This window comes from Aegilops tauschii, chromosome 1, assembly GCF_002575655.3.
Source record: "Aegilops tauschii subsp. strangulata cultivar AL8/78 chromosome 1, Aet v6.0, whole genome shotgun sequence".
NCBI lineage: Eukaryota > Viridiplantae > Streptophyta > Magnoliopsida > Poales > Poaceae > Aegilops > Aegilops tauschii.
The window spans coordinates 262261703-262271198 of NC_053035.3; the positions used below are offsets into that span (position 1 = coordinate 262261703).

A 9496-nucleotide genomic window follows, 5' to 3' on the forward strand; every position below is an offset into this window, starting at 1 on the left:
GGGAGAACGGGCACTCCCAGAAGAGATGGACCGCAGACTCCAGGCTTCGGAGGCAGAGGCTGCAGAAATATCCGTTTGGCCAACCTCGCCTTTGCAGCCGATCATTGCACCAGATCCTGTTCCTGAACATGAGCCAAGCAAACACCTTGGCAGATCCCGGCGCCCAGCTCTTCCAGATCACTTTGTCATCAGTCGTGCTCGGCCTGGACTGAAGAACATGCGGTACGCCGCCTTTGCCGAGTAGCGATCCCCGCCGCCCGCTGTCCACTGAATCTGATCTGGAACGACACTGTTAAGGGTCAGTCCAGCTTGTTGAATTTGCCTCCAGAGTTGCAGATACTCGACGATGATAAGCGATGTGTTGCCATGATGAAGGTCTCTAATCCATTGGTCATTGGCGAGCGCGGCGGCCACCGTGCGGTTCTTGCGCCTGGAGTGGTTGTAGAGGCTCAGGAAGGCGGCAGCCAGAGGGGCCGCACCCAACTAATGGCTCGTCCAAAAGCACGCCTGCTGGCCGTTTCCGACCAGGACTTGCGTGGACTTCTGGAATGCCGTGATGTCCATCTTGTCGCAGGGAAGAGGAAAGGCTGCCCATGGCCGCTGTGGGCATTGCCAAGCCAGCCAGAGCCATCGCTGCCGCAGCGCAGAGGCGAAGAGCTGCAGGTCGAGGATCCCGGGCCCTCCCTTCTCCGTCGGCGAGCAGACAGAGCTCCACGCCACCTTGCACTTGCCACCCATCAGCTCTTCGTCCTGCGCCCACAGAAAGCGTCGCCTCGCTTTGTCGATCTCCTTCAAAACCTTCTTCGGCACCTTTAGAACAGAAAGGGCGTATGTGGGCAAGGCGGAGAGCACTGCGCGCACCAGGACGCGCCGGCCGGCCAACGACATCAACTTCCCCTTCCAACCCGCGAGGCGTGATTTGATCCTGTCAATGAGGAATTGGAGTGCACGATCCGCAATCGCTTAGGGGAGATAGGCAGCCCCAGGTAGGTTGTGGGGAAGCTAGCGATGGCGCCGTCGAAGCCGTGCAGCACTTCCTCCAGCGTCTGGGCGTCGCAGTTCATCGGGATGACCGAGGACTTGGCCTGGTTGAGTTTGAGACCAGTGGCTTCCCCGAAGGAGTGCGGCAGCTCCAGCAGGCAGTCCACCTCCTCCTTTATTGGATTTGCAAAGATTACCGCGTCGTCAGCGTAAAGGCTGACCCTCATGCTCGCTCCCCGGCCTGGCAAGGGCGCGATCAGATTCTGTCTGGTGGCTGATTCAAGCAGGCGGTACAGGGGGTCGATTGCCAGGATGAATAACAGCGGCGAGAGCGGGTCACCCTGCCGTAGCCCACACGCGTGGAGGAAGCTTGGACCCTGCGTGCCATTGAGCAAGCATGAGGAGGACGAAGAGGATAACAGCAAGGAGACCCAGTTCCTCCAGCGCTGCGAGAAGCCCATTTGCTGCTGCAGTTCAATCAAATACGCCCAAGAGACAGAGTCGAATGCTCGGGCGAAGTCCAATTTGAAAAGCAGGGCCTGCTTCTTCTCTCTATGCAACATTCTGACACAGCCCTGAACGTACTGAAAGCTGTCGTGTATGCACTTTCCTCTTTGAAATGCCATTTGAGCCGGCGAGATCACTCCGTCTAGGGCAGCCGAGAGCCTTAAAGCGAGCACCTTTGAGATCAGCTTCGCGACGGAATGGATGAGGCTTATGGGCCGGAAATGGCCAATCTCCGAGGCCTCGTTGCGCTTTGGGAGCAGGGCGATCAGCGCGGTGTTGATGTCGCTGAAGTTTCTTCCGGCCATGTGATAGAACTTCTGAAAAACGGCCATGAACTCGTCCTTGATGATATGCCAGTAGGAGCGAAAGAATTTGCCAGTAAAACCATCTGGGCCTGGTGCCTTTTCTGCCGGCGATGCAATGATCGCTGCCCATACCTCGGCCATAGTGAACGGGCCGTCCAGCTCGGGCGCGGTCACCACCGGGACGTGGAGCTGCTCCCAGTTCAGAGTGCAGCTGCGCCTCTCACCCTGGCCTAAGGAGGCGGAGAAGTGGTTGTAGATGGCCTGGTCCTTCTCCTTGTGGTCTACAAGCACTCTGTTGTTGATGTTGAGTGCATGGATGAAATTTTTCCATCTGCGCGACCTCATCTTTGCATGGAACAGCTTGGTACTAGCATCCCCAGCTCTGAGCCAACTGATTCTTGAGGCCTGGCGCTTCCTAGCTCTTTCAATGGCTGCCAGACCGAGCACCTTCAACTTCAGGTTTTTTCGAAGGTAAAATTCAGCGTCTGATAGTGATCTACTCTCTTGAGCTTTGTCCAGCTAAAAAATCACCTCATTGGCGATCTGCAGCTGCTACTTGCTTTTGCCAAACATGTCCCTACTCCAAATCTTCAAATCGTCCGCCACTCTCGCCATACGCCTCTTTATCCTGATGAACGGACAATCATGTTGAACTGGGCGTTGCCACGCACGCATCACAGTCTCATTGAAATGAGGGAATTTGGGCCAAAAATTCTCAAATCTGAAGCGCGCCTGCCTGAAGGGGGTAGCCGCCCTTGCGAGGATTAACGGGCAGTGATCAGAGAAGGACGTCGAGGCTGCCGTGAGGATGTACTCCTGGTGTAGCAGATCCCATCGATTGTTGCAAAAGAACTTGTCAATGCTGCAGAGCGTGGGATCTTGCCTTTCATTGCTCCATGTGTATTTTCTGTTCTTGCATTTCAGCTCCTTCAGCCCGGCCCAGTCAAGAGCGCGCCTGAACTTACCCATCATTCTCCTGTTCAAATTGTTGTTGTTTTTGTCGCTTGACTGGTAGATCATGTTGAAATCCCCATTGATCATCCAGGCCTCGCCAGCCGGCGGGGCAGCAGCCACGAGGTCTCGGAGGAAGTCGTCCTTTTGAGCGTCGTCCGTCGGCCTGTAAACGGTGGTGAGCCAGAACGGCTCACTCACGAGGAGGGGTTCTACCCTGACAGTAATGGAGAAGCGACCTAATAAATGCGAGACTACGTTGACGAGTAGCTTATCCCAGAAGAACGCAGCGCTCCCCTCGTCCCATGTGCCGGCAATACTACGCAGCCCTCCAGAGCGGCACCTCCGATCTCAGCCGCTATGGCAGGCGACCAGGTCTCGATCTTGGTCTCCTGCAAGGCAAGGATCGCTACTCAATTTGCCTTTACTACGTCGCTGATCGCCGTTCGTTTTGCCGGGCAGTTCAAGCCACGCACGTTCCAAGACATGAAGATCAAGCTATTGTCACTCATGGAGACACAGATCCTTACTCCGTCGACTAATTATACTAATGGAAGAAGCACAAAACACCTTACAACAAGCCTGGGGGCGACGACGGCCACCAGTAGGCCCAAAACCCCGTCGTCGTCGAGCACACCATCTATCCAAAGCACTACACATGGAAACCAAACCTAAATCTAGCCGGTAGAATACCAGCCGTCGACGGAGACTAAACCTAAGAACAACTAACATGATCAACCTACAATGGACTCTTCCACGCCGGCGATTCCAGCCACGCCAGCGGCGATCTTGAGGGCACCTTGGTCCAGCCCAGTGAGCTTTGCAATGGCTGCAATGTCGCCGTCAGACAGGGGCTCCTGGAAACGCTTCATGAGCAGGGCTGCCGCCTTCGGCGTCATCTTGTCTTTGGGGCCAAGCGCACCCAGCTCTTGCACCAGACGGAGAACTGCGCGTTGGGGCACCGGCGTTGGGTTTGCCGCCGCGGCCTGGCGGGCACTGCGGCGCGAAGGAGTCGACACGGCCCTCGACTTGGGCGGCGCAGAGGGGCGAGGACGCGACGCCGGCTGGTTGGCGATGATCGGCGGGGGGACGGGGGCGAAGAGGGCAGCGGCCACCTGCGCCGCTCCGCTACCCTCTTCGATCTGCATGACGCCAACCCGCTCTGCGACCGCGGCGAGCTCGAAGCCAGCAGTCGCCGCCACCGGGGTGTTGATGCAGGGCAGCAGGCAGGGGAGCATCTTCGGGCTGTCGGGGTCCTGGTGCGCGGGCAGCTGGAGAGGAGGGGATCGCCCGTCGTCTTCGAAGGCCAGTGGGGTCTGAAGCTCGTCGATCATGGCATTCTCCATCTCCAACTGCATGCAGTCCGTGCGCGGGGGCGGGGAGAGCGCCCGGCCTGAGTCGGAGAAACTGAAGAGGCGGGCCACCGGGTCTTCTGCAGCATCAACTGGAGGAGGGGGAGCCGAGCGGTGGGGTCGCGCGCAGCGTGGGCGCAGCGTCCCTCGAGCCCGACGCCGACTGGCCACGATCCTGCCCCCGAGGCGCCTGCCCACCGGCGTGCGACTGCGGTGGCGGTGGGCGCCCTCGACGACGTCCGCACCACTGCCCTTGGCGTGGCACCCGCGGCCGAGCAGGCGGTCCCTCCAGGAGCGACCCGAGCCACCGCTGTTGTCGCCGTCTTCGTTGTCACGCCTTGATGCCCCCAGGATGGGGCCGGCGCAGCCAGCGGCAGGGGCACGCTGGATCGAGCGACGGCCCGGGCCCTGGCCGTCCTCCACGCGGGACACCCACGTGCCCGGCTCGATGCGCGGCATGGGGCGGTCGTCGTCGGAGGAGGAGGAGGGGAGCCCGCTCTGCTCCGAGTGCGACAAGCGCGGCGAGTGCGGGGTCCAGTCCTCCACCAAGTCGACGTGCACCAGGAGGTCGTAGCGGTGCACGCCTAGTGGCGGAGGGACACGGCAATCCAGCGGGGCAAAGCCGATCGCCTCATCGACACGGCCGGCTCCGCGCTTGAGCACCCAGAGCGCTCGCCGCGTGGGGATGTGAGCCACATCCCAGACCCAGAGCCAGCAGGCGAAATGCTTGGTGTGCCCCCGCTCCAGCGTGTGCGAGTCCAGGCGATCGATGCGGCCGAAGTCGCCCAAGGCCTCCTCGGCCCCCTGCAGGGACCAGAACTGCATGGGCAGGTCCTCGATGACGACGCGCACATGCAGGTTCATCTTGAGGAGCGCCGCGTGATCGTCTTCATGCCATGCCCTGACGAAGTACTTGCCGCCGTCGATCTTGAGCACCCCACGCCGCACCGCATCGTCTCGGTGCGCCGGGAGGTCGAAGTGGACGAGGAAGGCCTCCGGGTGGTGCGCGGTGATGCAGAGCAGGTGGGCCGGAGTGCTGAGTCGCTCGAGGATGGCCTTGCCGACCGCCATCGGGTTGGTGGAGTGGCGGCGGTCCGCCGCGGTGAGCGTGACGGCGTGCTGGCGCAGGATGAACTCGTCGCGCTCGAGGGCCGGTGTCACCATGATCACCTTGTTGCTGAAGCGTGGCCGCCACGCAGGGTCGCAGTGGGTCAGACGATCCATCGGCGTCGGCACCGGGGCCGGCGGGAAGCGCAGACGGTTTCGCACGGGGATCCGAGGAGGCTGCGGCCCAAGCCTGGCGCGAGCGGAGCCTCCTGGACCGCCGTTCTTCGGATTTTGGGGGCACTCCTTGCCAAAGTTCCCGGCACGCTTGCAGATGATGCAGCGCAGCGGGTCTCTGCAGTCGACGCGGCGGTGGAGCTTGCTAAGGCAGCGGAAACACTTGCCTTTGAACTGGCTTAAGAAGGCCTCGCGGCTGCCAACCGCATTGAAGTCCCGGCGCCGGTCCGAGCGCCGCGACGGGCGGCGCTGCGCATGATCCAGCGGGGGGGAGCCAGCCTTCCGGTTGTTCCTCGAGGTGACCTCTGTCCACCCCCTGCCATCCCCCTCTGCTTGGCTCGAAAGGGAATGGTTGACCGGGGGAGGGGGGAAGGGAAAGCCACAATGGATTTGAGACGGGCACCCTCCAGCGGGGGGGATCTGCAGAGATCCGTCGGTCCGTGGCGCGCCCCCGCCCATGGCCGGCCGTCTCGTTGCAGGAAACGCGGCGTCGAGGCCAGATCTGACGCAGCCGCCGTGGACGCAACGGATCCAGGGGTGGATGGCCGCGAAGGACCGTCGGGCCGAGGGGGGCCGCCCGGGGAGGGGGAGCGGCGAGGGGGGGCCTCCGCGAGCTGCAGGCGGAGGAACGGGCCATACAACCGGGTTTGGTGGCCGCCGGGGCCGGAGCGGGAGCGTGGCTAACCTAGCGGGAGAGGGCTGCCACTTGTGCCTTCTTAAGGAATGGTTCTGAATTGACTCATGGGCAACTAGTTGAAGAGGTTAAGGTTTTACTTAGCTCTTTTCTTGAGTCTAGGGTTGCTTGGGTGCAACGATCGGCTAATAAAGTCGCACATGTCCTAGCTAGGGAGGGTTGTACGAACTCGTTATGTAAAACGTGGCTCCATGTATCTCCTGAGTGCATTAGCTCAGAGATCGCTTCTGATGGGGCTGTGAACATTGAATAAAGTTGCAACATTTCCCTAAAAAAAACGTGGGTTTAGGTAAACAAGCTACAGCTCTTCTTGCCTAATTCCGCTTTCGAATTGACAGGTCAAGTCGTGTTAAGCCACGAAACACATCCATGCAACAGAAACTAGAAATGTCTCTGTGAGTGAAACACTCGTGCGCACACGTGCCCGTTGAAGATCATGTCCCCAACATGTCGCAAAACTCGGAGAAGTTCCTCCACGCATTTTTCACAGTTTTCACCCTGAAAAGATAGTTTCTACCGGACGTTGTTCCCCCACATCCCAACGCCTCAAAGTAAGAGGGGTCCTCCTGACACAGCCGTTGCTCCTGCCGCGCATATGCATCGGCCACTGGGGGCCCTGTCTGTCTCCCTCCGCCTTGCAAATTGCAATCAAGAACAGGTAGGGCCGTAGGGGCTGTGTGTACCGTGTCGTCTGCTGCGCACTGCACTAATAGCAACTTTAATGGGGTGACCCATTTCGTCCGCGGCCGTCCGTTTAGGTCGGCGCGGACAAAAAAGCCGGCCCAATGCACCGACCCAAACGAACGCGCGTCCGCTTTCATCCGCCTGCCGATCCATTTGCGGCCTATTTTTGAGCCTGATTTGCGTCGGCGCAGACACAAGACGGACGCGCGCGCTCGCTCTCTTTCCTCACCAGGTCCGCTGGTCGGTGGCACAGTGGATTCACACCCTCGCCCGCTTGCTACGTTGCCGACGCCGCCGGCCATTTTTTCAGTACATAGATAGTTCTAGCGTACACAGATAAAAGAAAAAGACCACTAGTCGTCGCTTTCTGACTCCGACTCGGTAATGTCCTCCTCCGATGTTTGAAGGTAGGCGTCAGCAAGCTACTCGTCTTCAAAATCCCAACCCGACGTTTCTCGTAGCTTCAGTTTCAATTGAGCTGCCTGCTTCCGCGAACGCTTGTCCTCCCGATAGGCGGCTCGCTCCCTCCTCCTCGCGTCCCTCTCCGATCTCAATTGCTTGTAGAACTGGCGCTCGTCGACGATGTCCTGCAGGTAGCCTCCGCGCCACACCACCAAGGCGTCCACGTCCTTCTCTGCGATGGCGAGGCGACGCTGCCGCCTCCGGTGGATACGACGATCCTCGTCGGTGAAAAGCCGCGGGAGAGGCGCCAGATCCTGCGCCCGCTGGCTCGACACGTTGGGAAAATTCATATCCCGACGAGGCCTCAGGAGGCGCCACGCCGCAAAGTTGTGCGCGCGGGCCGCCTCCTCTGCGGTGTCGAAGGTGCCGAGGACGAGACGTTTCTCGCGAAACCAGATCTCGGCGGAGAAGGCGCCGGAGCGGCGCTCGCGGACTCCGCGAAAATCCGAAGCACCCAGGCGGCGGATCGACATGGTGGTGCAGAGACGGCGAGAGTGGGCGGCCGACAAAGTGTGGAGGGTGCGCCTTCTTTATAGCGAGCGCCGGCCGCGGCGCGCGCGCTGGTGTGCCAAAACCAGCGCGCGCTAGGCCGCTTTCCCCGCGCGCGAACCTTTCCCGCGCGCTGGAGCGCCAAAACCAGGGAGACGGCATGATGTTAAACGCACGCAGTCATGAAATGGGTCGACCCATTGGACACACTGCCGACTCAAAACTAAAAGAGGACGGACGACGGGCGGGCGGCTGATCCAAACGGATAAAAAGCGGACAAAAACACCGTCCGTTTGGGTTGGAGTTGATTTGAACTCCTCACCAGGACAGTCGCCGCAGCAGCATCCAGCAGCCACTTGGTCCTTGCTCACACCCTTCCTTTGCGCGAACAGGTCGCTCATCCTGCTGATGCTCGCCTGGTTGCTCTTGCTGCTAAGTACCGGGGAGATGCGGACAGGAGCGGGTGAGATTCTTCCGCCCCCGAAGGTAATAACAAGAACTTGCTCGGATTAAGGATTGCTGCTGTTGAATCTTCCGATGTAAATGCTGGTCCCGGGGCGCCGGGGCTGTGTTGCCCACTTCCATGCTGGGCCAAGAATAATTCCTGCAGCGATGCTGGTTGGATTGTGGAATGGTTCCAAAGAAATGAAGAGAACCGCAGGAGTTTGGCCACGGCTTTATTACGTACGTGCATCAACCCGATCGAGATGGTCCTTTATTTGTGGGAGTTTGGGTCGCCAAAGGCTCCAAAGGCATCGATCGATTGATCAATCCATCAACCAGCCATGGAGCTGGAGCCTCACAAAGAGAATGGGAAGTTCATTGTTGGATTTTTTTTCTGAAAAGGATGAGATCTGTTATAAAGATTCACCGGAATTACAAAGTACCTCAAACATAATAGAATTACATCGAGGTCCATAGACCACGAAACGACCATTGCCGCCGTCAGAACAAGCCGTTGACATGTCGCTGTCAACGCTCCTATGCCGGAGCCGGTCTGACATTGTCGATAACAACCGGGAAATCTTCGTGCACATGTCCCTAAGGACCAGCTCCCCGGAGCTGTAATCGTCGCCGTTGAATTCTTAAATCGATCTGAAAAAATTGACACCAAATAGCGCGATTGCATACGCATGATAAAAAAGTCTAACCTCGCCGTCTCAAAGAGCTGGCAGGAATCTATGCCGGAGCTCCGTCTAATCTAAGTCACAACCCTAAACTATTTTTTTTTGTCTAAGATTCAACACCATGCTCTAAAATCATCTAGTATTCAACTCTGAACTATCAAATTCGGCTAGCTTCGACCCGCCCCTCCCCAAACTTGGTTTTTGCTAATTAGGCTAGATTTGACCCGTTGACCACCCAGTCTGCAGCGACGTCAGCCTATTGCCTGTTTTGGACAAATATTCAAAAAATGGAACTATGCAGAAATTTTTGAATTCTGTAAAATTAAGACTAATATACTACTCAGCATTATGAGAAAGTTACAAATATTTTTGCACGTCCCTCTACGCCGACCAATGTGGGACGAGGCCGCCAAGGGCTGTTTCCGCGCCATCACGGCATTAATGCCACTATCCGCGTCGGCCCGTCCCACTACCGCCGCAACCAGCGGTTGGCTGTAACTAGTACTACCTTCGTCCTGGTTTATAGGTTCTCTTTATAGTTTGTGCCAAATTTTGATCAAAGATTTAACCGACAAAATGTTAATGCATGTTAACAAAAATTATATCGTTGGATTCGTATTTGAACATAGTTTTCGATGATATAATTTTTTGTGACATGTATGA

General features: G+C 58.1%; 2 protein-coding genes and 1 pseudogene across 2 annotated transcripts; all 3 read right to left on the bottom strand.

Moving 5' to 3' along the window:
* Positions 1 to 887: 887 nt before the first annotated feature.
* Positions 888 to 3643, bottom strand: LOC141028499 (uncharacterized). Its single transcript, XM_073506094.1, has 4 exons — positions 3484 to 3643; positions 3315 to 3396; positions 2472 to 2961; positions 888 to 2246 (listed from the first exon to the last, which is right to left on the bottom strand). Exons 1-4 carry the CDS (start codon positions 3641 to 3643, stop codon positions 888 to 890), a joined length of 2091 nt encoding a protein of 696 aa, XP_073362195.1.
* Positions 3644 to 3872: 229 nt separating this feature from the next.
* LOC109736098 (uncharacterized) lies at positions 3873 to 4921 on the bottom strand (annotated as a pseudogene).
* A 2256-nt stretch (positions 4922 to 7177) lies between these two features.
* Positions 7178 to 7690, bottom strand: LOC109736099 (uncharacterized). Its single transcript, XM_020295319.1, has one exon. It carries the CDS (start codon positions 7688 to 7690, stop codon positions 7178 to 7180), a length of 513 nt encoding a protein of 170 aa, XP_020150908.1.
* Between the last annotated feature and the right edge of the window lie 1806 nt (positions 7691 to 9496).

Excerpts from the sequence above, each read along its gene's own strand:
- LOC141028499 (XM_073506094.1), bottom strand. The coding sequence starts at position 3,643 with ATGACGCCGAAGGCGGCAGCCCTGCTCATGAAGCGTTTCCAGGAGCCC. Across the intron at positions 2,962-3,314 it reads GCCCCCAGGCTTGTTGTAAG|GGTAGAACCCCTCCTCGTGA; the intron begins GTGTTTTGTGCT and ends CATTACTGTCAG. Across the intron at positions 2,247-2,471 it reads TCCCTCATTTCAATGAGACT|TTGAAGGTGCTCGGTCTGGC; the intron begins GTGATGCGTGCG and ends AAAAACCTGAAG.
- LOC109736099 (XM_020295319.1), bottom strand. The coding sequence starts at position 7,690 with ATGTCGATCCGCCGCCTGGGTGCTTCGGATTTTCGCGGAGTCCGCGAG.